At 40.5% G+C, this 27,198-nt stretch overlaps 1 protein-coding gene across 2 annotated transcripts in view; it reads right to left on the bottom strand.

Moving 5' to 3' along the window:
• add3b (adducin 3 (gamma) b) overlaps window positions 1–25,299 on the bottom strand; it is a 34,155-nt gene extending 8,856 nt beyond the window's left edge. Inside the window, exons 1-8 of one of the 2 annotated variants that reach the window (XM_055902432.1) lie at window positions 25,054–25,299; window positions 11,173–11,453; window positions 4,087–4,231; window positions 3,012–3,163; window positions 2,624–2,704; window positions 1,825–1,974; window positions 1,134–1,277; window positions 757–855 (exon numbers count right to left, since the gene is read on the bottom strand). In XM_055902432.1, coding sequence (XP_055758407.1) covers window positions 757–855; window positions 1,134–1,277; window positions 1,825–1,974; window positions 2,624–2,704; window positions 3,012–3,163; window positions 4,087–4,231; window positions 11,173–11,373 — 972 coding nt within the window. In that variant the 5' untranslated portion in view covers window positions 11,374–11,453; window positions 25,054–25,299. Of the gene's footprint in view, window positions 1–756; window positions 856–1,133; window positions 1,278–1,824; window positions 1,975–2,623; window positions 2,705–3,011; window positions 3,164–4,086; window positions 4,232–11,172; window positions 11,454–12,819; window positions 13,084–25,053 lie in introns of those variants that run through there. The other variant, XM_055902431.1, reaches the window with a different exon arrangement.
• Window positions 25,300–27,198: the final 1,899 nt, after the last annotated feature.

Raw genomic sequence — 27,198 nt, 5'->3', positions numbered from 1 at the left:
CCTAGGTTGCAACACTCACTACCGAAACACTAAATTCGAAACGTTTTTCAAGGTTCAGGCTAGGCCCCTTGGTTCCAGTGAAGGGAAATCTTAATGCTAGAGCATACAATGACATTCTAGATGATTCTGTGCTTCCAACTTCATGGCAACAGTTTAGGAAAGGCCCTTTCCTGTTTCAGCATGGCAATGCCCCCGTGCACAAAGTGAGGTCCATACAGAAATGGTTTGTTGAGATCTGTGTGGAAGAACTTGACTGGCCGGCACAGAGCCCTGACCTCAACCCCATCGAACACCTTCGGGATGAATTGGAAGGCCGACTGCGAGCCAGGCCTAATCACCCAACATCAGTGCCCAACCTCACTAATTCTCTTGTGGCTGAATGGAAGCAAGTCCCTGCAGCAATGTTCCAACATCTAGTGGAAAGCCTTCCCAGAAGAGTAGAGGCTGTTATAACAGCAAAGGGGGGACCAACTCCATATTAATACCCATGATTTTGGAATGAGATGTTCGACAAGCATGTGTCCACATACTTTTGGTCATGTAGTGTACAAGTAGTTATTAATTTAATACATACTGATGTGTTTAGACCACACAGGTTAAGTGAAGCAAAATAACACATATATTCTGTATATTGGATCGCAACACACCCGCATCGAATTTACACGATAAGAACACAGAAATAGCAGTGAACTAACTATTTCATGACCTATACAATGATGTGGTAGAACAAGTGTGGCTGATTAATTAAAGTGTTACCTGGATTTCACAAGCCTGCTGTAAGTGGTAAATGTAGTGGAAAGCCTCCTCTATAGTTTCCCCCAGAGCAACCAGGCCATGATTCCTCAGAACAAGCACCTGCAAAAAGATGAAGAGCGGGACAACAACAAGTTCAAAAGGTGAAATGATAAGTGAATACAAATAAATGAAGACAAAGTGAAAACAACTTCCAGTAACACATTACATATAGAATGCTCTTATACCTGTGTAAAAACACCAATTACTACAGTAACAAAACAGTTTGATTAAATGGGAGGCAGTCTAATCTCCATGGTGATGGAATTCTGTGTGTTCTGTTTCCATGTATGGCACACACTACAATACCTGTTGGTGTTGTTAAGGAAACCAATAGTTACCTTGGCAGTGGGCCCTAGGGCTTTCTGGAACTCCACCTTCTCGTCTTGATCATCCAAAAAGCCTTGGTAACTGAAGTATGCAACATCGCCCAGAACCAGAGCCTCTTGGGAAATTGGCAAGACGCCACATTTCATTGAGGACACCTGTGAATTCAGGATAAAAGCAACCGTGACTATGCTGTGTCAACAACAACTACCTAAAGGCACCTTTTATTTTATTTCTGGCTGGTAAAACATCAGACATATTGCTTGAACTATAAGAAACGACCTCAAAAGGCAACAGTACTAGTACATTAGGTGTACTTACAGTACAAACAATAATGAAACCAAGAGGTTTCTCTTAATTATAAACTGAGTGGTTCGAGCCCTGAATACTGATTGGCTGACAGCCGTGGTATATCAGACCGTATAACACGGGTATGACAAAACATTTATTTTTACTGCTCTAATTACGTTGGCAACCAGTTTATAAAGCAATAAGGCACCTTGGGGGTTGTGATATATGGCCAATATATCACGGCTACAGGCTGTGTCCAGGCACTCCGCATTGCGTCGTGCTAGGAACAGCCCTTAGACCTGGTATATTGGCCATATACCACACCCCCCTGGGCCTTATTGGTTAACTCAGTCATTGAGTATCATGGCCAGGTGACATGGCCACTCACTGAGTTTTAGTTGAGAGTGTACTCACTGCAGCGGTGGCAGAGGTGTGGATGTGTATGATACACCTGATGTCAGGGCGCATGGAATAGATAGCAGAGTGAGGGCTGAAGCCAAAGTGGTCCACCTCCAAATAGGTTGGTCCCTGGTCGACAACATCCCCAATCATGTTCACTTTCACCTGGAAACAGACCAGGACACAATATCAGTAGGGTTACCATGGCAGCCAGATACTGAGTCAGATGCAAAGCCGCACAACTGTATTGGGAATTATTCCAACTCACTGTAGGCCATCATTGTATATAAGAATGTTCTTAACTGACTTGCCTAGTTAAATAAAAACATTTTAAACGGTGCTACCATATTGCTGCACTATTAAAATAGATTCATTATTCCACTCTTGTTTTTTCATATTTGAATTCAACTATATTCAGTTGTTATTATGATATTGCAAGAGGATTACAAGTGATCTAGTTATCATTCTATTGGGACTTAGCGCTCCATCAATACTGTAACTATTGGCAACTACATGCTGACAAGCTGAAAAACATCCATTCAACAAAACTGTAATTTCTCCTTGACCCCTTGGTGAAGTAGAGTGAGGCGTGTCTCAGCACACCCAGAGGCTGTCTGGGTGGCTGGTTATTGATTATGTGGCCATGTCAATAGTCTGAACACATATTCTGCATGATTCACATCTCAATGGGGTTTTCTGGATACTGTTGGTAATGATAGTGTTGTTCACCCACTGGAGAAAAGCACAAACTGTTATTTTCTATGGTAGTTCTAATAAATCTGGAATATGAAAAAGCATGCACCATTATACCTACCAGATTGCCAGCCGTCACTTCAGTGAAAGAGAGCCCTTGTGGGATGATAAGAACATGGTCTTGTTCTTTGCTAACCCGGACCTGTACAAGGAAAAGGTCAAAAAGCAAAATGTCAAAAGGCATTGCCAAGAACAACATTGCACCGGTTACATACAGTAAACTGGATGTAGACTATTCTCAAGATAAAAATGTCTAGACTATTTATTTGTATTTCAACAATGCTTGACAATTGCTCAAATAAAATGTGTATTGGGTGACTGAGGACTCTGTGTCGTTTTGACATGCCTACAGTAAGCACAATTCCTACTGTGCTTATAATGCTACAGTAAGTTCGTGTTACATGTAAGTAGAGAGGTCTGATAAGTTTTTTTACGAGGGTAATACTCACAGTAATGTATGAGCTGGTGAAATGGGCCCAGCTGAAGAGGTCCACCAGTCTGTAGACACTGGCTAGCTTACAGCGACACTGTTTCTCCCCTTTAGTAAAGGATGCAGACTCTACCCCATAGAGGTCATTGACCGGGGTGACCATCCCTAGGCCTGGAGAAAACACATGCATTCATAGTGAACTGATGTGACAAGAGCACAGTGACTAACATCCCACAGCCTTCGTGACAACCACCACAAATTACAGCTTTCTTTGTGTGTCTAAACAAGCTGGTGTGTTAACCATTCATACTTCAGAGATAGAACATTTATGAATGTTCATGAAACAAGAACATTCTTCATGTTGAAGTTGCATTATGACACGGTCAATGTCATTTGCTTTCTCTTTGGTTTGAGCTTACAAGCACCATCTATGCTTACTTGTTTAACTTGAGCAGCTCTTAAATGGCCGTGCCTCTCTCTTACAACATTTAGTTCAAATGATTGCTATAAAAAAAATGTCTTCCTCATAAACTCACTACATCTCAGCATCCCATGCTTAACTTTTGGATCATAAAAGCGGCTGTTCTCAGTACTTCTCATAAGAGCTGTGAGTAGTATATTTTTCCTACTGTATAAGGGCATTGGACAAACCGGAACCCTATTCTTTTACAAGTACTTTAGGAGGGACTGTTGATTTATAAAGAGACAGTTCTGCCTCCATTACCTCAAAGTCATAGGAGACGACAGTTCCTTTTACATTTCCTAACAGTCACAGTAAGCATTCCTAGTGTTTTTAAAATTGAACTTTTTAGCCCTAGGGTTCATAGTGACCCCCATGGAAAGACGGAGGGCAACATAATTTACGCTCCAGACAGCTGTAATTCATTATAAAGCCGGGAACATTTGGTTCACTTAGAAACATTCGGAATGTGGTCAACAAGTAATTGAGCAGAATTTTGCTGCATAAAGGGCTCTCAATGTCACACGTTTTTGTGAATTCCATGTCCCAAAACGTTGACAATGCAGAGAGAATGAGGATGCATCACTGAAAGACTATGCAGAATGTGCAGACCTACACGCACACAGCTACTTACTGAGAGGAGATGTGAAGGAGCCTGGCCCTCCCATAGAACTGGCCATGATCAGATCAGCGATCTGCCTCAGAGCCAGCAGCCCTGTTGGATTATTGCCCTTTGTCATCTGATCCTGGATCAGTCCTTCCAGTTCATCCTTAAACACCTGGAAACCAAACAACGACATATTAAAATGACACACTTTGGAATCCATGACTCAGTGAAAATAGTTCCAATGACCACTGGCTTACATCTATCAATGCTTACCACTCCAGGATAGTGGTCACAGGTCACAAAGAAAATGAGGAAAGCTGGGTCATTCCTACTCTGCGGTGCCTTTTCTGTCCCTAGGAAATATAATTTCTTATTTAGTGTAAAATGTGGATTTAATTATAAGGTCAGGTGTCCTTTACCTTAAAAACACCAAAATATGGATCCTGAAAGGGAATTTTAAGCATTTTAAACACTTTTTGTCCATGGATGTAGGAGTGTTTGTTTGCTGTCCACAGGTGTTATCAACTTCCACAAGAAATATTAGGCATGAAATAAATCAAATCTTTCTTCATTATTTTATAGTCCTAGTTAGTCTCTTTCATAAAAAAAAAAATGTCTTCATGATTATTGTATTTATTATTATAATTTTATTTAAGATTTTCTGTGTCCCTGATACCACTTTCCACCCTGTTAGTTTGTTGTACTTTAAGAAAACAACCTCTTCCTACAATGACCCCACATTCAGGAAGTGTCATCATTTATTTGGTGGGAAACTATGGTGCAAAGCTAAATAAACATCAACACTCAGTTTTATCTGTTTGTCCATGTTTCATGTTGTTAGTTTGTATGTCCCACCCATACATTTCCACCCTGTTAGGCTAAATTATATATAGAAAAATATTATTAAAACTGCTGGTATGGTCTGTGTATTTACGCAATACTTTTCACCTTGACCCTGTTCCAATTCCATGTCTATTCAGCCATCCGCATTAGGACAGGGTGCACAGTGTACTTTCAGTGTACTCTCAGGCCTAACGAGGCCCTCTTTATTACAAGTTTACACAAATCACATTAGAGGTTTCTAAACCCTTCTTTATGTCCATGTGAATAGAGGTGACTGGGAGGTAGCCCTCCCATTAAGTCAGCCTATTAATTTATGCTCACAGTATTGTTGTGAATCTTGGGTATCCTTCCCCCAAAAAAAGACGATTATTCTGCAAGCCTCTTTGGTGGAACGCCAGCATTCCACACCATCTCAGAGCGGTTCCCATGGTGATGAGCTGAGTTCCACTTGTTGGGGTCTGTTATGCAATCACAGATGAGCGTGGGCTCATCTCATTTTTTACAGGCATGTGTTTGTTGCACCTCCTAGCAGCCTCTCTAACCACATTTTATTGCTTGATTATCTGCCCCTCTGATTCACAATGGCATATATGATGCATTTATCATCAGTGCACATAGGCAACATTTTCTCCTTATACTCAAGGGTTTGAGTCAAATAGGAATACATAGAGTGGATGCCAACACTTCTTCTGTTCATGCCTATATGTTGTTGTCTCTCCATTTGATTTAATTAAAGGCCCAGTGCAGTCAAAAACGTGATTGTCTTGTGTTATATATATATATATATATATATAAATAAATATTTCCACACTGTGATGTTGAAATAATACCATAAAATTGTAAAAAGGATGATAATGCCCTTTTGGTGTAAGAGCTGTTTGAAAAAAACACCTGAAATTTCAGCCTGTTTTGGTGGGATGGCGTTTTGGCCTTCCTGGTGACATCACCAGGTGGTAAATTAGTAGACCAATAAGAAAAAGTTCCAAACGTAGAAATAGATTGAATAGACGGGCGTTCCCATTTAAGTCATTGATGGCATAATGGGTGGACTTGTGGCCATTGCGAGTGTACCCATAGGAGCAAAGCAGGAAGTAAAAACAGGAAGTGTACCCATAAATCTGTGCTGTGATTTGTTGAATCAACTCAACTGACATTACAAAAAATACATTCCATTACATGAGGCACATCAGTTAGAATGAACATTCTACATTACCATGGAAATTATTGCATCACAATACCAGGCATCCATCATCACATGATAATAAGCAATTCCCCATCGACCACACCCACAAATTGGGGAAAACCCCCCCCAAAATACTATTGACCCCCATTGTAAAAGAGACAACTTCGCCGTAGATTTTTTTGTTATACAGAAAGAACAAAACATGTCGAAGTGCTCCTGTGTTGTTCAATGTACATGTAACCAGCTAAAAAATCCAGACCTAAGGTTCGCAATGCTCTCACGTAGGGAAATGGAGCCTGTGAGAAAAGCCCTGTGACTTCTGGGCTACTCAGCGTGGAAGAGTTGGAAATGTGGGGACCCGTTGTCCATGTAGGCTACACGTAACTATATGTGTGGAAAGAATTTCCCCACAGGTAAGACATTTAACTTGTTTAGTATAGTCCGTTTGTGTTGTTGGTCTTGACTAGCTAGCTAGCATCATGGGGCATTAGGGAAGCCCTAAAATATAACGTTTTTCTAAGTAGTGAGAACAATCGAGAGCAGGCAATGTTGAAAAGTAATCTTTAGACATGTTGTACTTTTCTTAAAATGTAGTTTTTTTAATTGACTAAAACAAGCAGACAACAATAAAATGTTAACTTTTTTTGCTGTGAGCCAATGGGGTAACCTAGGTAACCACAGGTTGTTTCCCCACAAATTGCCTGGGTTAGAGGTTCTAAGCCCATTCTGTTTCCCAAACCTCTCTGCCAATAACAGCTAGTTTTCATTCTTCCCCTCCCCACTCAGACCACTCCCTGACAGTCCTAGCAAAATTCTTGCTTGAGAAAATGGCTCTTTGCTAAGAAGCAATTTTTTTTAATAATTTATGACCATTTCAATTGAAAACAATCACGGTAAGATACTTAACGGTTACCCAGAAATTATTTGAAATTTAAATAAAAATGGCTGCATTGGACCTTTAATAATGCTAAAATGTGAACTTGGTCAGGCAATATATATTAAAGCTGACATTTATTTTTGGACTGGTTAATATTTAATATTGTTTCCTCTGACAGTAGCACATTTCACTTCATTGCAACAAATATTAACACTAACACATGGTGTCAGTTGATTAAATGTTTTGCCACCATTGCTGTTCTGACCAATCGGAATCCACGCTTCGGCATGGCCGATTAATTAGGGCCGATTTCAAGTTTTCATAACAAATCTGCCTTTTTGGACGTCGATTATGGCCGATTAGGGTGCAATCCATGAGGAAACTGCATGGCAGGCTGACCACCTCTTACACAAAAGCAGCGTCAAAAGGACCTTTTGGCTGCAATGAGCCAAGGTAAGTTGCTAGCTAACATTAAATTTATCTTACAAAAACCAATCAATCTTCACATCATCACTAGTTAACTACACATGGTTGATGATATTACTAGGTTAACTAGCTTGTCCTGCGTTTCATGTAATCAATGTGGTGCCTGTTAATTTATCATCGAATCACAGCCTACTTCAACTTTGCCAAACAGGTGACAATTTAACAAAAGCGCATTTGCGAAAAAAGCACATTCGTTGCACAAATGTACCTAACCATAAACATCAATGCCTTTCTTAAAATCAATACACAGAAGTATATATTTTTTAACCTGCATACTTAGTTAAAATAAATGCATGTTAGTGGGTAATATTAACTAGGGAAATTGTGTCACTTCTCTTTCGTTCAGTGCAAGCTGAGTCAGGGTATATGCAACAGTTTGGGCCGCCTGGCTCGTTGCGAACTGTGTTTCTTCCTAACAAAAAACGTAATTAATTTGCCAGAATTTTAGATAATTATGACATAACATTGAAGGTTGTGCAATGTAACAGTAATATTTAGACTTACGGTTGCCACCCGTTCGACAAAATACGTAATGGTTCCGTATTTCACTGAAAGAATAAACATTTTATTTTCTAAATGATAGTTTCCGGATTTGACCATATTAATGACCAAAGGCTCGTATTTCCGTGTGTTTATTATAATTAAGTCTATGATTTGATATTTGATAGAGCAGTCTAACTGAGCGGTGGTAGGCAGCAGCAGGCTCGTAACCATTCATTCAAACAGCACTTTACTGCATTTGCGAGCAGCTCTTAACAATGCCTGATGCACAGCGCTGTTTATGACTTCAAGCCTGTCAACTCCCGAGATTAGGCTGGCAATACTAAAGTGCCTATAAAAACATCCAATAGTGAAAGGTATATGAAATACAAATGGTATAGAGAGAAATAGTCGACGCGTCATAATTCCCATAATGACTACAACCTAAAACGTCTTAACTGGGAATATTGAACCATCAGCTTTTATATTCATGTTTGAGCAAGGAACTTAAATGTTAGCTTTTTTTATGTGGCACATATTGCACTTTTACTTTCTTCTCCAACACAGTTTTTTTTCATTCATTAAACCAAATTGAACATGTTTCATTATTTATTTGTGACTAAATAGATTATGTTTTATATTAAGTTAAAATAGAAGGGTTCATTGTTCATTCAGTATTGTTGTAATTGTCATTATTACAAATATAAAAATCGACCGATTAATCGGATTCTGCTTTTTTGGGGTCCTCCAATAATCAGTATCGGCGTTGAAAAATCATAAATCGGCCGACCTCTAGTACAGAGACAAAGTGGAGTTGCAATTCAACGGCTTAGACATGAGACGCATGTGGCAGGGTCTACAGACAATCACGGACTACAACAGGAAAACCAGCCACGCCACGGACACCGACGTCTTGCATCCAGACAAACTAAACACCTTGGCCCGCTTTGAAGATAATACAGTGCCACCGACGCAGCCAGTTACCAAGGACTGTGGGCTCTCCTTCTCTGTGGCAAACATGATAAAGACATTTAAGCGTATTAACCCTGCTGCCGGCCCAGACGGCATCCCTAGCCGCATGCACAGACCAGCAGGCTGGTTTGTTTACGGACATATTCAATCTCTCCCTATCCCAGTCTGTTGTCCCCACACACTTCAATATGGCCACCATTGTTCCTGTACCCAAGAAGACAAAGGTAACTAAACTAAATGACTATCGCCCCATAGCACTCACCATCTGTCATCATGAAGTGCTTTGAGATGCTAGTCAAGGATCATATCACCCTAGACCGCCCTAATAGGCCCACAGATGATGCAATCGCCATCACACTGCCCTATCCCATCTGGACAAGAGGAATACCTATGTAAGAATGCTGTTCATTGACTATAGCTCAGCATTCAACACCATAGTACCCTCCAAGCTCATCATTAAGCTTGAGGCCCTGGGTCTCAACCCCACCCTATGCAATTGGGTCCTGGACTTCCTGATGGGCCGCCTCCCGGTGGTGAAGGTAGGAAACAACATCTCCACTTCACTGATCCTCAACACTGGGGGCCCCACAAGGGTGCGTGCTCAGCCCCCTCCTGTACTCCCTGTTCACTCATGACTGCGTGGCCATGCAAGCCTCCAACTCAATCAACAAGTTTGCAGACGACACAAGTAGGCTTGAATACCAACAACGACAAGACAGCTCACAGGGAGGAGGAGGTGAGGCAAGTCAGAGTGTGGTGTCAGGAAAACAACCTCATACTCATCTCATATGTACACTACCGTTCCAAAGTTTGGGGTTACTTAGAAATGTCCTTGTTTTTGAAAGAAAAGCACATTTTTTGTCCATTAAAATAATATCAAATTGATCAGAAATACAGTGACACATTGTTAATGTTGTAAATGACTATTGTAGCTGGAAACGGCTGATTTTTATGGAATATCTACAGAGGCGTACAGAGGCCCATTATCAGCAACCATCACTCCTGTGTTCCAATGGCACGTTGTGCTAGCTAATCCAAGTTTATCATTTTAAAAAGGCTAATTGATCACTAGAAAACACTTTTGCCAATATGTTAGCACAGATGAAAACAGTTGTTCTGATTAAAGAAGCAATAAAATTCGCTTTCTTTAGACTAGTAGAGTATCTGGAGCATCAGCATTTGTGTCGATTACAGGCTCAAAATGTCCAGAAACAAAGACCTTTCTTCTGAAACTCGTCAGTCGATTCTTGTTCTGAGAAATTAAGGCTATTCCATGCAAGAAATTGCCAATAAACTGAAGATCTCGTACAACGATGTGTACTACTCCCTTCACAGAACAGCGCAAACTGGCTCTAACCAGAATAGAAAGAGGAGTGAGAGGCCCCGTTGCACAACTGAGCAAGAGGACAAGTACATTAGTGTATCTAGTTTGAGAAACAGACGCCTCACAAGTCCTCAACTGGCAGCTTCATTAAATAGTACCCGCAAAACACCAGTCTCAACGCCAACAGTGAAGAGGCGACTCGAGGATGCTGGCCTTCTAGGTAGAGTTCCTCTGTCCAGTGTCTGTGTTCTTTTGCCCATCTTAATATTTTCTTTTTATTGGCCAGTCTGAGATATGGCTTTTTTCCCCTCCAACTCTGCCTAGAAGGCCAGCATCCTGGAGTCGCCTATTCACTGTTGACATTGAGACTGGTGTTTTGCGGGTGCTATTTAATGAAGCTGCCAGTTGAGGACTTGTGAGGCGTCTGTTTCTCAAACTAGACACTAATGTACTTGTCCTCTTGTTCAGTTGTGCACCGGGCCTCCCACTGCTCTTTCTATTCTGGTTAGAGCCAGTTTTCGATGTTCTAAGTTACCTCAAACTTTTGAACGGTAGTGTATATATTGTATTTTATACCATCTATTGCATCTTGCCTTTGCCTCTCTGTCATTGCTCATCCAAATATTTATATATTCATATTCCATTCCTTTACTTAGATTTGTGTGTATTCAGTAGTTGTTGTGGAATTGTTAGATTACATGTTAGATATTGCTGCACTGGAAGCACAAGCATTTTACTACACTTGCAATAACATCTGCTAACCATGTGTATATGACCAATAACATTTGATGAAAACATCAAAGGTGTAGTGTCTCTACAAGAGCCAAAGACATAGGCCTGGATCTCAAGGAGCAAAACTTTTCAGGCAATTTGATGGTCTGCAACCAGATAATGAAAGTGACTGTACTGTGTACACGCATTAACATAGACAGAGAACAAGCAACATACTGGACTCTGTAGAATCTGAGTGACTCTCTTCTTCTGCTCCATCATGTTGAAGTCCTGCTGTACTTCAGGTGACATGTTCCTGCTGCGGAGGTACTCAGGGTCGCTCTCATCCACCCGGTCAAAGTACCTCTCCTTGGAGTCTGTGCTGGATAAGGACAGGGTCATGGACCCAACAGCCTGTCTGATCTCCACCAAACTCATACTGTCCAAATTTTCAGGATCGCGCCTCACCTCTCTCTGGTCCTCACCTGCCACACTGCAGGACAGCTGGCTCTGGGAATCTGTTGGGGACAGACCAAAACTTCAGTTACTCACCAGAGCTAATCAACAAGTGGGGCCAAATGTTGAAAATGTATTTATTTCACAGGAAACTTGTTTGATACTAAATCAGTTCATTTTATTGCTGAGGAAATCTAATAGGAGGCTTACACCAAGTTGCACACACACACACAATTTGGGCTCCTGAGTGGCACAGCGGTCTAAGTCACTGCATCTCAGTGCTAGAGACGTCACTACAGACCCTGGTTCGATTCCAGGCTGTATCACAACCAGACGTGATTGGGAGTCCCATAGGGTGGCGCACAATTGGCCCAGCGTCATTAGGGTTTGGCCGGGGTAGGCCGACATTGTAAATAAGAATTTGTTCTTAACTGACTTACCTAGTTAAATAAAGGTTAAATTAAATTTAAAAAACTCTAACCACTATCTCTGCAGGCAGATAGAGAATCCAGTGTCAAATGTTATCTGTGAGGGAAGGAAACGACAACCACCTACATCTACTGTCATGCCAACAGCCATAAAGCATGTCAATAAAACATCATAGGGGTGCTTTCTGTTACCACCTCATGTAAATCAACTAGTTTTGGAGGGCAGTTAGCACCTCGGTTGTTAAAGTAACACCCATTGGGGTGGTGGGCAACATACTTTTTTGTTGCTCTACTATGCCTGATCAATGGCATGGTCGTCAGCACGTTCTCATCAACACAACTAGATGTGATGAAGGCTGGACAAAAATTGTGGCAACAAATATTTTACTCGTTTTACAGTGTCAAACGTGGGCTATTCAATGTACTTTTCTGCAATGAAATGCCAAAGATTCCTGTATATTATTTTCAGGTAACAGTTTAAGTTATCAGTAAACATCAGCAGAGCATTTCCTGTATTGTACCCATAGAATAACAAATGATGGGGGGCTTCTAATCAAAATAAATGGTAAATGAAATCAACCATTTGTTCAAAAATGAGTAAAACAATACCATGCTCTGCTAATTCGTACTGGCAAGCAGCATACCGAGGCACTCAATAGAGTTAACGCTTAAAATCACATCCAACAATGTGATGTGATGGAAGAGCAGACTAAGCGAACATTGCATGCATGAGATCAATCAAAAGTTTAACGAAGATACTCAACTCACTGGAAATAGAGATTATGTATATTATGGACGTAGTCGAGTATACTTAGAAAACTCGAAATCGGCTAGCGCATCAAGACAAAAAGTTAAATGCATGCCAATTTATAGTCGACAACGACTAGTGACTTTCACCTTCCATGAGTATTATCAAGACGCAGTGTTACAACACTTTGCACAAAACCAGTCCACAGGAAACAGACAACATAGTATGCAGTAACTATTTGAAACATCAAACCTTTTTGGCAGTGATCGTATCCTCGTAGGCTATCTAACCGAAGAAGAAACCACAGTCCTGGACAGAATTAGAATTCAAAGATCGAGACGGAAAAGTGTTAAATGTATTCCAGATTTCGATGCATTCTGACTGCAATGGTGTAAAACATTTATCCGTATGTGCATTGTAGCTAGTGAATATCTAAACATCTGTGTGTGCACGATGCAAGTACGTCCGCGTGTTGTGTGTGGGCATACTGTACTCTCTTTGAAGTGGGTGTGTTTGTGTGGGGGAAAAGGGAAAAGAGAGACCACGTGACTTCTCATATCCGCCTACTAATTTGCCAATTTGGCGGGACAAAAAATGGAAATTCGCACCCCCTCTCAATCTAACCGAATCCAACTCATGATCAATTGACTGACTTCAGTAAGAGTAGGCTAATTACATATAAAGTGAAGTGAAACTCAGTTATGTTATCAAGACCTCCAATAGGCTACAGTAAAACAGATCATGAATAGATCGTATTGCTGGACTAATTTCCTGAATACTTATACTTATAACAATGGGAATAGGAATGATGTCACTGTTGGGAAAAGTGTGTGTGCACGTGAGTGTGTGTGTGTGGAAGTGCGTGCGTGTATGACGATCTTGAAAATAACTATCGGCTATTTAATTTCATAAATAATTGAGAAATCTGCCTTTCCCATGGCCTTGGAGAAGAGGTTGACGTCAAGTCTTTGGCCCAACATTACCAACAAATAAAACTTAAAAGCCTCAATGTGCTGTGTATCTCCCCTGGTGAATACAGTCAAAAAGTGAATGCAGGCAGTAAGTAGTAGGCTATTCTACATCAGGTGGTTTGCTCTGTGGCTCAGTGGAAGCAATGCAACACAAATGTTCACATATGCATGCCTCAATAATACACATTACAGGATTGTCCTTTCAGTTCACAGTGATCAGACATCCTTTTAGGAACAGGAGTATTGTGTATGTGTCACACTGAAATAATCCCATTTCCACAATCTTGGGTTTGTCAGAACAAAGCACTTTGAAGGGCAACGCATTTCATACAATTGCATCACTTACTGAGAGAGCTCTTGAGTCAAGACATCATAGCTACACTTGATCTGTTTCTTGAATAATCTGACTATTCTATAAATACCATTGACACCAAGTCTAACTCAAGGGTATATTTCACAACTCTCAGAACTTTAGATTGAACAATTATGTATCAAATGGACAAAATTATATTTCCTGTGCCATAGAGGGCTCACATAGACATCACATTTCAAACAGCAACATAGTGATATGCCTCTCAAGCACTGGTGGGATTGTGCAAATAACGTGTTGATTAGCCTACAGACATAGATAAAATTATTCCAGTTCTAGTCAAGGGTTGAATGAATTAAGAACATTTAAAAAAAAATAGAAATTACAGTTCACTACCTCTTCAGATTGATGTAAACATTTTATTCCTTACTTGAATTAAATGTAATAGTATATTCTGGCATCCTTTTAAAACTATATTTTGATCAAATGTGTATCTGTAGCCCCTGTTTTGGTCCCTTGGGAATGTGGTTCACTAAGCCATTCAGGAAAGAATACTACTTAACACTATTAACTCTGTTAATCAACTCCCACTCTGGGTTGTGTTCTAACCACACGCAAAATATTTTTGCTCTGAGAAATTAAAATGGCTTTGTTGCACAAAAATAGAAATAAGATTGACACAAAAGTTGGCAGAACACAAACACAAAGACATACAAATGACAACAAATCATTGATGTGCTCTGGCAACTTTTAGGATCAATTAATAACATTGACTTACAATATGAACACAGATGCACTCACTCCTACGCAAACACACACAGAAAGTTTAGAGTAGAATTTGGTCTCCAAATGCACCAAACGTAAACATTTCTTACTGCACCAAAGACCTCTAACCTATCGGTTCAAAAGGTGACACACGCACACACACACTTGGGGAGAGGAAGCAGAGTGGAGTCTCCACGGCGAGGCAGATACGGGGACATATGGGTTGATTTAATGAAAAGCAGAACATTCTCACTGCAGAGTTGTGTGACCCTTCAACTCCCAAAGGCTAGAATGGTTTCAACCCTGCCTGCACACTACACTAAACATGTAGTGCACATACACACACATACTCAGCATCCTCCCACTGAACCCTTACATTCTCTGTAACACTATTTTGACTTTTTTAACAGGGCAATCCCTCTCGTGTAGCATTGACCAGATGTCTTGTGTTATTACTAGAGATCTTATTCATAAACAGTAAGAAATATATATCAGAAACACAAGCATACCTCTTTCTTATGATTGATTACTAAGGGTCTAAATACAATCCCCCAAAACACAATATATTCCACTCAAAAACAATATATTGTTATTTGTTTCATTAGTCCATTGTTGACATAGACCCAAAATGTTTTGCTTGTCAGCAAACAAGTTTTCATGAAGAACTGAGGAAACCCACATTATCTTAGGATAACAACTAGAGAGATAACAGCACAAAAGCGTTTATGAGATCCTACGTCATCCCTGACATGAACTTGACCTCACTCCTTGGCAGAGGGAACCATATAAAAGGCTGATTTATAGAATAAAATGGGTTTACAGTAACAAGTCTCGCTGTTCTTCCAAAGGCTTCCAATAAACTTCCAATATGTCCACTCTAACATTATTAACAAGTAGAAGGAGACAAAGGAGATGATCGTGGACTACTGGAAAAAGAGGACCGAGCACGCCCCCATTCTCATCGACGGGGCTGCAGTGGAGCAGGTTGAGAGCGTCAAGTTCCTTGGTGTCCACATCACCAACAAACTAACATGGTCCAAGCACACCAAGACAGTCGTGAAGAGTGCACGACAAAACCTATTCCCCCTTAGGAGACTGAAAAGATTTGGCATGGGTCCTCAGATCCTCAAAAGCTTCTACAGCTGCACCATTGAGAGCATCCTGACTGGTTGCATCACTGCCTGGTATGGCAAATGCTCAGCCTCTGACCGCAAGGCACTACAGAGGATAGTGTGAACGGTCCAGTACATCACTGGGGCCAAGCTTCCTGCCATCCAGGACCTCTATACCAGGCGGTGTCAGAGGAAGGCCCTAAAAATTGTCAAAGACTCCAGCTACCCTAGTCATAGACTGTTCTCTCTGCTACCACACAGCAAGCGGTACCCGGAGCGCCAAGTCTAGGTCCAAGAGGCTTCTAAACAGCTTCTACCCCCAAGCCATAAGACTCCTGAACATCTAGTCAAATGGCTACCCAGACTATTTGCAGCCCCCCCCCTCCCACTCCCTCTTTACTCCACTGTTACTCTCTGTTATCATCTATGCATAGTCACTTTAATAACTCTACCTACATGTACATACTACCTCAACTAGCCGGTGCCCCGCACATTGACTCTGTACCAGTACCCCCTGTATATAGTCTCGCTATTGTTATTTTACTGCTGCTCTTTAATTACTTGTTACATTTATCTCTTATTCTTGTCCATATTTTTTTAACTGCAATGTTGGTTAGGGGCTAATAAGTAAGCATTTCACTGTAAAGTCTACACCTGTTGTATTCGGGGCATGTGACAAATAAAATTTTATTTGTTTTGACTCTAGACTCATCGCAAAGTTATGCATTTACATACAGAGCCACTGATTAAAACTTGTGCGTCAATCTAAGTAACATAATTTAAAAAATGCCCATCAAAATCCGTAAATGTAAGCTCGAGATATACGTTTTTTTGCAATCCACTGCATCCGCCTATGTCGGCTTTCCGCATCTGTGGTGGAAGGTGGAAGGTGACCGAGCTCCAGCGGTGTTTGTCAGACCATGAGACATCCCAAAAATCGGTCTTCTCATGAAAACGTATGTAGCATCCAAACGGTTTGGCCTACAAACTATTATGACCACTCCATGGAAAGTGGAGACTCCCACAAGTGTCACGGGACTCGTTGAAGGTAACCCATACAAACAAATGGAAGTATGTTTTGTGCCAACAAAAATAAGGGGTTAATTATGTGTCCATAAAAACACATATTTCCTGAGCTTTCTTATATCTCCTAGATACAGGACAGACACTTCAAAACCTTATACCTTATGATTTATTTTTAGACGGTCTTTTTGACCATTTATGAACGTGTTATTCAATGCGTTTCTGTGGGCTATAGTAGTAAATGCCAAATTCAATATTTTATAAAATATTTTTTATATATTTTGGGGGGATACCTAAAGGGGTCCTCAAAATGAAATAGCTAACTGATCCATATTAGGACCATCTTAAAACAATTCCATATGTTAGCTTAGTAAACCCCATGCCCCCTCCCCCTCCCACCTTCCACCCAAATGGCTTAGACTTTTAGATTGGTAACATGTGAATGGCACATATCCACTCCAGAAGATGCAATATGCTGCACGTCTTTTGGGTCAGTTATGTGGTTTGCTCTTTTCTGTTCTCATTGTCAAAATGTGCATAATAACTTCCAACCAATGTTTTTTACAACTCACAAAATAATTGTGAAAGAGAAAGTTTGGCAGGAATTCAATTAGATTTCAGCTTTAATGAATCACTGGATCCGAACTCTGGCAGGCAAGACATACAGTAGTATATCCTAATAAACTGACTGTAATGGCAACTCAAATCATGAAATTATACCTTTCTCTCCATTTGGTTCTTGCCACCATGTGTTAATTTAGCTTTTTGTTTTCTTTAGCTGTTTTTCCCATCAGAGCATCTAAATCAACAGTGGTCAAACAGGAATGTTTTGGCCAGTGTTTTTTTGTTGTTGTTTGTTTTTTAGCTTACTCCGTCAGTAATTGTTTGATTGTCACAAGAACTCTTGATGAAAATGTGTTCACATTTTATTTTCATCATTTTCTAACAGACTTTTATTTATCAAGCTATGCTAATAGTTATTACTGTACTAATCTGAAATGTAACACAACATTAACTATCAAGGAATCTAATCATAGAATCTCCTTCACATACTGCGCCAAATGTTTCTAGCTCACAAGACTTCTGGTTCGTTGGAGGCCATTAAAGTTTATAGACATTATTATTATGTCTGTTGCTCAAACTGAGGAAATAATTTCCACGTCATGGTGGCTGTCAACTTAAGTGAGGGGATAATGAGAAAAACGACATGTCTTCACAGGAAGCCTCATGGTGAACTCCGGGCTTCCAGCCAGAAAATCATCTGTTTGTCATCGCAGAGAAAGAAAGAAAAGAGCGAGAATCATAATAATGTAGACCAGCCAGCCCTATCATCCCCCAAACTTCCTTTTTCAATTAATCAATCACATTTTCTTTATAAAGCCATTTTTACATCAGCAGTTGTTACAAGTCCTTTTCAGGGGGAGTCTAGGTGTCTTGGAGGTGGAAACATCCTATTCTCATCAGTCAATATTACAGGTCATGTTGCCTTCTTGACTGATTATTCCTGCCGTCAGAGCAAAATGTTAAAGGTCATATCCCCTTATCGGCCATTCACATTCGCTCTCATTTCTGTTGATTTTCTTGTGTCTAGTTAATGACTCTTTAAAGATTGAAAGGGCAACTTTTCTCTCTAGGGTCTATGAAATATTTCCAGAGACTTTTACGTCCATGTCTGTCCCCTCCCCTACCTCAATTTCTGGTAATTATCCTTTGGCCTCTGTGATGGGGAACACCATATTATATTATCAACAAAAGGACCTTTGACCCAAACCCAACTAATTGATACCAACTGTTGAGAACCAACAGACACCACAGTCCTCTTGGGAGAAAAATAACATATGTTGTTTATGAGTCAATTTGATACAGTAAAATATCCCACCGCATAGTTTCAGAGTTTGAGGAAATGGATACCTCATCGAATTTCACCAACAGCGCCTTCAAGTCGGTTCCACTGAGAAAAAATATCCATCAACAACAGTTCTCTCAAGAGAATACCACCATGGACCAATGTTGAACAACTTCACAACTCCCTAGATACAGCATGCATAAACATGGACATTCTTAACCTTTACACATTTGCTTTGAGAGCGTCTTAGCCACTGAATTTGTTACCCACTTCAAGCCTTTTTGTAAGTAATGAAATAGGATTAAGCCTCTGTAATGCTGATTAAATTGATGCCTCGCTGTAAATGGGTGGTGCACAGCTTTCTCATATAATGGAAATGTAGATAATTTCCCCCAAGAGCCTTATGTAATAACCAAGTCAGTGTCAAAGGCCTGAGAACCATCTATTTCTGAAAGCCTATTTCAGGATATTGAACACTGCATAGCTTAACTGAAGGCTACTCCTTCTGCCTTTGGTCTGAGCTATTGTTCCCCCTTGTAGTGTTCTAAGTTTACTGTCAGATGCACAAACAAGAGAACTACTGTTACAAACATTTACATGTATGCTGAACTCTATAATATGAAGAACATGCTATACGGGAACATAATCATATGGAATTTCTAAATAATAAACCCTCTGACTGCAAGTCTATCTTTTCAATACAATCACACTACTTATGAATATGCATTGTACTCTCCACTAGACTTGAAAAAGGTTCTGCTATTCACTTTAGCAGTGTGGGTGATAAGCAGCAATATACATGTACAGGCAACTGGGACCTGGAGCAATTTACATTGCTGCAGTCAGAACAGTATTTTCCACAGCCTTATATAGAATTTAAAACTGACAGATACAACACATAAATAATGACTAGCAGAGAGGATTGAGCTGGATGGGGGAGAATGAGGAGACGGCCAAGCTTTGTTTATTTACAGTACATGGAGGACCTGGCAGAGACTGGACTGGCCTCTATTGCCTCCATCATAGGATGTGGTCTAGGGTGCGGCTGACTATTGGGCTGGAGTAAGGGTCTGGCCAAGTTTAACTCCTGGTGGGTTTATCATATAAAACTAGACCATGGGAAGATGAAGCTGAAAGCTAAAACATATACACTGAGTGTACAAAGGACATAGACTGATCAGGTGAATCCAGGTGAAAGCTATGACTCCTTATTGATGTCACTTATTAAATCCACTTTAAACAGTGTAGATGAAGGGGAGGAGACAGGCTAAATAATATTTTTTTAAGCCTTGAGACAATTGAGACATAGATTGTGTATGTGTGGCATTCAGAGGGTGAATGAGCAAGACAACAAATTGAAAGGCCTTTGAACGGGGTGCCGGACGCATCGGTTTGTGTCAAGAACTGCAACGCTGCTGAGTTTTTCACGCTCAACAGTTTCCCGTGTGTATCAAGAATGATCCACCACCCAGAGCACATCCAGCCAATTTGACACAACTGTGGGAAGCATTGGAGTCAACATGGACCAGCATCCCTGTGGAACGCTTTCGACACCTTGTAAAGTCCACGCCCCGACGAATTGAGGCTCTTCTGAGGGCAAAAGAGGGTGCAACTCAATATTAGGAAGGTGTTAATGTTTTGTGCACTCAGTGTTTACCAAAATAACTTTACTTTTAAGAACATGGCAACTATTTGAGTAAAATTCATGGCTAAAGAGACTTGTGTTGTGTAGAAAATATCCAATATGTTCCAAATTATGTCTTTCTCATTATGATATACTGCATCTGTCCCTCCCACCCCCTATTTTGCCGAAACATTGCTTAAACTTGACAAATTAATTGCTAATGCTCAATTACATGGTTAAAATGGTTTGGGTCACGACCCACTGCATGTGAACTTGATGGGTGTCTGAAAACCTAGATTAAAGGACACAATTAACTATGAAATCGTGCTTGTCTCAATTCCACTACACACACCTACCCAGTGTATAATATTTCTAGAGAGAGAGACATTCATTGAAACAGCTGTTGGTAACTTAATTAACTCAGCATCTGGAACTGATGAGGTTCTGGTCACAGAAAGACCAGACAAACAATAAAAAATATATCTCGACAAGATTGTAAAAACAGCTTTAACTATAGAGTACATCAGCAAAAAAAAAAACATCTAGATGGTTCTTACCTAAGAAGGGGTACTATAGCATCTCTTTGGAAAATCTGACCATAACTCTATCCTCCTGATTCCTGCTTACAGGTAAAAACTCAAACAGAATGTAACAGTGAAGTGCTCAATACGGAACTGGTGCGATGAAGTGGATGCTAAGCTACATTGTGACACCAGCCTACCAGACAAGTTAAATGCCTTCCATGCTCTCTTCGAGGCAAGCAACATTGAACATTGCATGAGCGCACCAGCTGTTCCAGATGACTGAGTGATCTCGCTCTCATTAGCCGATGTGAGTAAGACCTTTAAACAGGTTAACATTCACAAGGCCGCGGGGCCAGATGGATTACCAGGACGAGTACTCAGAGCATACACTGATCAGCTGGAAAGTGTCCTCACTGACATTTTCAACCTCTCCCTGACCCTGTCTGTAATGCCTACATTTTTCAAGCAGACCACCATAGCCCCTGTGCCCAAGAACGCCAAGGTAACCTGTCTAAATGACTATTGCCTCGTAGCACTGACATTCCAGACACCCTAAACCCACTCCAATTCTCATATGATGCAATCTCTATTGCACCCCACACTGTCCTTTCCCACCTGGGTAAGAGGAACACCTATGTGAGAATGTTGTTCATTGACTACAGCTCAGAGTTCAACACCATAGTGCATTCCAAGCTCATCACTAAGCTCAGGACCGCAGGACTGAACACCTCCCTCTACAACTGGATCCTGGACTTCCTGAATGGCCGCTCCCAGGTGGTGAGAGTAGGCAACAATTCATTGGCAATACCGGCCCACAACACGGGGGTCCCTCATGTGTGTATTCTTTGTTCCCTACTGTACTCCCTGTTCACCCACGACTGTGTGGCCGTGCATGACTCCAACACCATCATTAAGTTTACTGACGACACGAAGGCGGTAGGCCTGATCACCGACAACGAAAAGAAAGCTAATAAGGATGAGGGCAGTGACCTGGTAACCAGGACAACAACCTTTCCCTCAACGTCAGCAAGACATAGCAGCTGATCTTGGACTACAGGAAACAGAGGGCCGAGCACATCCCCACATTGACAGGGCTGTAGTGGAGTGGGTTGAGAGCTTCAAGTTTATCGTTGTCCACATTACTAATGAATTAAGATGGTCCACAGAGACATCAACACAGTCATGATGAATGCACGGCAATGTCTCTTCCTCCACAGGAGGCTGAAAAGATTTGGCATTGGCCCTCAGATTCTCAAGTTCTACCGCTGCACTATTGAGAGCATCCTGACTGGCTGCCTCACCGCTTGGTAAGTCAACTGTGTGGAATCTGACCATAAGGCGCTACAGAGGGTAGTGTGTACAACCCAGTACAACACTGGGGCTGAGAGCTCCCTGCCATCCAGGACCTCAATGCCAGGTAGTGTCAGAGGAAGGTCCTAAAATTGGTCAAAGACTCCAGCCACCCAAGTAATAGACAAGGGGTATTCAACTCTTACCGTACGAGTGTAACGGATGTGAAATGGCTAGCTAGTTAGCGGGTACGTGCTAGTAGCATTTCAATCAGTTACGTCACTTGCTCTGAGACTTTAAGTAGGGTTGCCCCTTGCTCTGCAAGGGCCACGGCCTTTGTGGAGCGATGGGTAACGCTGCTTCGTGGGTGACTGTTGTTGATGTGTGCAGAGGGTCCCTGGTTCGCGCCCGTGTCGGGGCGAGGGGACGACGTAAAGTTATACTGTTACACGAGGTTCAGAGCCTGCTGGTTTTACTTGATAATTAATTGCACACACCTGGTGTCCCAGGTCTAAATCAGTCCCTGGTTAGAGGGGCACAATGAAAAAAGTGCAGTGGAACTGGCTTCAAGGTCCAGAGTTGAGTTTGAAGGTCGTAGATTGTACTCTCTGCTACGACAAGGCAGGAGTACTGATGCGCCAAGTCTGGAACCAACAGGACCCTGAACAGCTTCTACCCCAAACCCATAAGACTGCTAAATAGTTAACCAAATATCTACCTGGGCTATTTGCATTGCCCCCTTTGCACTAACTCTTTTGACTCATCACATACGCTACTGCTACTGCTTATTATCTATACTGTTGCCTAGCCACTTTACCGCTACCTATATGTACATATCTTCCTCAATAACCTCGTACCCCTGCAGATCAACTCGGGACTGGTACCCTGCGTATATAGTCAACTTATCGTTACTCATTGTGTATTTATTCCTTGTGTTATTATCTTTCTGTTATTCAATTTTTTTCCTCTCTCTGCATTACTGGGAAGGGCCGGTAAGTAAGAATTTCACTGTTACTCTACTCTGTTGTTTATGAAGCGTGTGACAAACAACATTTTATTTGATTTACACAGCCTTATGTACACAGTACTACTGTATACATACTATTACTGTATACATACTCTATACAGTTATTACTGTATACATACTGTATACAGTTATTACTGTATACATACGGTATACATACTGTATACAGTAATACTGAATAAGATACTGAATAAGATGTCAAACATAAAAGCACAGTTGAAAAATATATGGTACATGAAAACCAAATGAGGGTGGTATACAGTGATAGGTGGGATGGGCTGAGAGTAGCTAAGGGGTGGGATTAAAGAGCTCATGATCGGAAAATATATTATTGAAAACACTACATGTAGTATAATGTATACCGGAGTAAAATCTAATGTTTTTATGTATTTGTGTATGTATATACAGTACCAGACAAAAGTTTGGACACATCTACTCATTCAAGTCACTCAGGTGACTACCTCATGAAGCTGGTTGAGAGAATGCCAAGAGTGTGCAAAGCTGTCATCAAGGCAAAGGGTGGCTACTTTGAAGAATCTAAAATCTAAATTATATTTTGATCTGTTTAACCGTTTTTTTTGTTACTACATGATTCCATATGTGTTATTTCATAGTTTGATGTCTTCACTATTATTCTACAATGTAGAATAATAGTAAAAATATAGAAAAACCCTTGAATTAGTAGTTGTGCCTAAAGTTTTGACTGGCACTGTATGTGTATATATACTGTATGTATGTACAGTATATATGTACACTACCGTTCAAAAGTTTGGGGTCACTTAGAAATGTCCTTGTTTTTTAAAGAAAGGCAACTTTTTTATCCATTAAAATAACATCAAATTTATCAGAAATACAGTGTAGACTTTTTATGGAATATCTACATAGGCGTACAGAGGCCCATTATCAACAACCATCACTCTTGTGTTCCGATGGCACATTGTGTTAGCAGATCGAAGTTTATAATTTTAAAAGGCTAATTGATCACTAGAAAACACTTTTGCAATTATGTTACAGGTGAAAACATTTGTACTGATTAAAGAAGCAATAAAACTGTCCTTAGACTAGTTGAGTATCTGGAGCATCAGCATTTGTGGATTCGATTAAAGGCTCAAAATGGCCAGAAACAAAGAAACTTGTCAGACTATTCTTGTTCTGAGAATTGAAGGCTATTCCATGTGAGAATTTTTCCAATAAACTGAAGATCTCGTACAACCCTGTGCACTACTCCCTTCACAGAACAGAGCAAACAGGCTCTAACCAGAATAGAAAGAGGAGTGGGAGGCCCGGTGCACAACTGAGCAAGAGGAGAAGGACACAGGAGGACTCACAAGGACACAGGAGGACTCACAAGTCCTCAACTGGCAGCTTCATTAAATAGTATCTGCAAAACACCAGTCTCAACGTCAACAGTGAGAGGTGACTCCGGGATGCTCACCTTCTAGGCAGAGTTGCAAATAAAAAGTAATATCTCAGACTGGCCAATAAAAAGAGAAGATTAAGATGGGCAAAAGAACACAGACACTGAACAGAGGAACTCTGCCTAGAAGGCCAGCACCTCGGAGTCGCCTCTTCAATGTTGACGTTGAGACTGGTGTCAAAAATATATAAATATATATTTTTGTCCTCCGAAGAAGGGAGGGGGGCTTGTTGGGTTAATAAAAAAATAAGTAAAAAAGACTACTGAATAAGATAACACATCTGGTAAGTGAAAGCCTTATCAGTCCAACGTTTCCTTCTAAACAGACTCACAGGTGATTAATTCCATTCACCCATGATATGGATTGTCATTCTGATCAGTCATTGAGCAAGTCTTTATGAAGTCTATATAAAGTAATCGTCTTAAAATGAGGAGCTACTTTCAAAACATTTCCTGATTCACAGATATGACATAAAATATCAAATAACTTGCCCTGTTTGCAGTTACAAACTATTGTTATAGTTCAATACACTTTTCTCAACAACCACCATTGCAAAAACTTGAATTCTGTTCCACTTACCTCTCTGTGGGGGAATTTGTCACGTCAAACTCCCACAGTTCTGCCAGTTGTCAGTCTGCAGTTTACATTATCACAATGGGAAGGGTAAAAATCTAGCTCCAACTAGGATGAAGGACTGCTGCTTTGCCTGTCATCTCCTATTCCTTCAGTTCCTCACTGACATGTACTGTACATTCTCACAGCTTGCTCGGAAAAACCTCCAAACGTCAGACGAGGTTGTGGAGATACCAATCTGTTGTAAGGGACTGTATTGTGCAAAAGTGGGAGGAGCAATACAGTCACACACCCACCAGATATGTTCTAGCAAAGATGACTAGAACAGGAATATTCAACGTTTTGAGAGTGGGCTTTAAATGACTAAATTGTTCATATCAAATTAAAGAAATGGTAGTAATGGAGTGTTACACAAAGTTCTGTGCCATTACAATGATGAATCAGGGATTACCAATTAAATAAATCATTTTATCAATTCATACTTGATTGCTTTTTTCACTTTCTGTTGTCTGGATGAGATATTTTCAACCTGTTTTCTGTGTGCAGCTAGGCTACATGTTGTAAATTGTGCAGCTCGGAGGACAATGCAGAGAATGCTTGCCCACTATCACCTAATCCTCCCACACAGGAGTGGATGAGTAAAAGAGCACTGCTTCCCTTCTCCACTGGCTGCCTGCCTGAATACATGACATATAGTACATTTTATTCAGTACATTGTGGCCTAGAGCCAAGCATTTGCATAAAGAATCAGTAAAGCAATACAAAGACACTAACCAAAAGAAATACAACATGAGAGAGAGAAAGTGTGTGTGTGTGTGTGTGAGAGGGAGAGAGAACGAGGTAGAGAGAGAGGGGGGAGAGAGAGAGGGGGAGAGAGAGAGGGAGAGAGTGCCAGAGAGTGTTTGTGTGGGAGGAAACAGAGAGATGGAGAAGAGGAATATTATTTTTGATATAGGAGACATGAACAACTATCATAGGGGTACTGGGTATTCTCACGATGTTATAGGGGAATCCAGTACTGTAGACATTGTGTGGGACCGACTAACACGTTGTTCTTTTATGTATCTATTACACATTTGATTAGACGACAATCGAATACACACATATAATACACAAGTATAGACAATATAACTTTAACACAAAGAATCAACATTGATAATGAATCATAAACTTTAAGGAAAGAAAAAGGGAAGAGCATCAGTAGTGATTTTACGGCCTCTTTACGCGACACTGCTTTCACAACATAAAGCAGGTTCAGGAGAGATACTTGTAAAATGTATTAAAGAGCCAGATGTAGATTCAAATCTCTCTTTGAAGACATCAACCGGAACTTTGGAGACTACTAAATATTTTTGAAACCTGCATAAAACATGCATAATCTATGAACAGAATTACAGACTTACCTCAATTAGCCATGAAATCCCTAGTTTGAAAGTGACTGTTTTTCTGGAAGCTGTGTGCCATTTTCACTACATTTTCCGCTATGTGGGCCAGCCTCTAGCAATTCGAGCAGGTTGACATAAAGTGTAGTGAACTTTTCTCTAAGGGCAGAAATATTCTGATTGGTTTAGGGCAGAACAAATCCAATTGGTTTCAAAAAGATCAATGGGCGGAGTTTAACAGATGCATAACTTTTTAAAACAAGGGTGGAGTTTTCAACTGAGAATATTGTAAAGAAAACTTTGAGTTACAAGTTGTAATATATCATTATTGTATTACAGTAGTCAGGCAAAAAGTGACAAAATCTCTAAGATACAACTGGTAGAATACAGCAAGCTAGCAGCAACATGCTAAACTACGCAGAGCAAGCAAGCATTTAGCAACCTCTTACCTACCAATGTTGAATTCATAAATAGAGCTAGCTAGCTAGGTGTCAAATATGCAAGAAAGTCAGCTGACATCGGCTTTATTGAAACGTTATGTTGAATAATATATATGAACATAAAAATTAGGGATGGACAGTTATGCTGCCCAAGGGGCAGCAACGTAAAATGCTAAGCTTAGCAGAGCTAGTTGGCTAGCAGATAGCTATCTCTTACTAATGTTGAGTCATAGAATATAACTAGCTCAGTCTCAAATATACAAGTAAGTCATCTCCCACTTACTTTATCAAACTATTTAGTTGAATAAGTAATATAAACTTAAAAATTG

Source organism: Salvelinus fontinalis, chromosome 37 (genome assembly GCF_029448725.1).
Source record: "Salvelinus fontinalis isolate EN_2023a chromosome 37, ASM2944872v1, whole genome shotgun sequence".
In the NCBI taxonomy this organism is placed as follows: domain Eukaryota; kingdom Metazoa; phylum Chordata; class Actinopteri; order Salmoniformes; family Salmonidae; genus Salvelinus; species Salvelinus fontinalis.
Note: the sequence above shows the minus strand (reverse complement) of the source record. Positions and strands in the feature narration are given on the sequence as shown.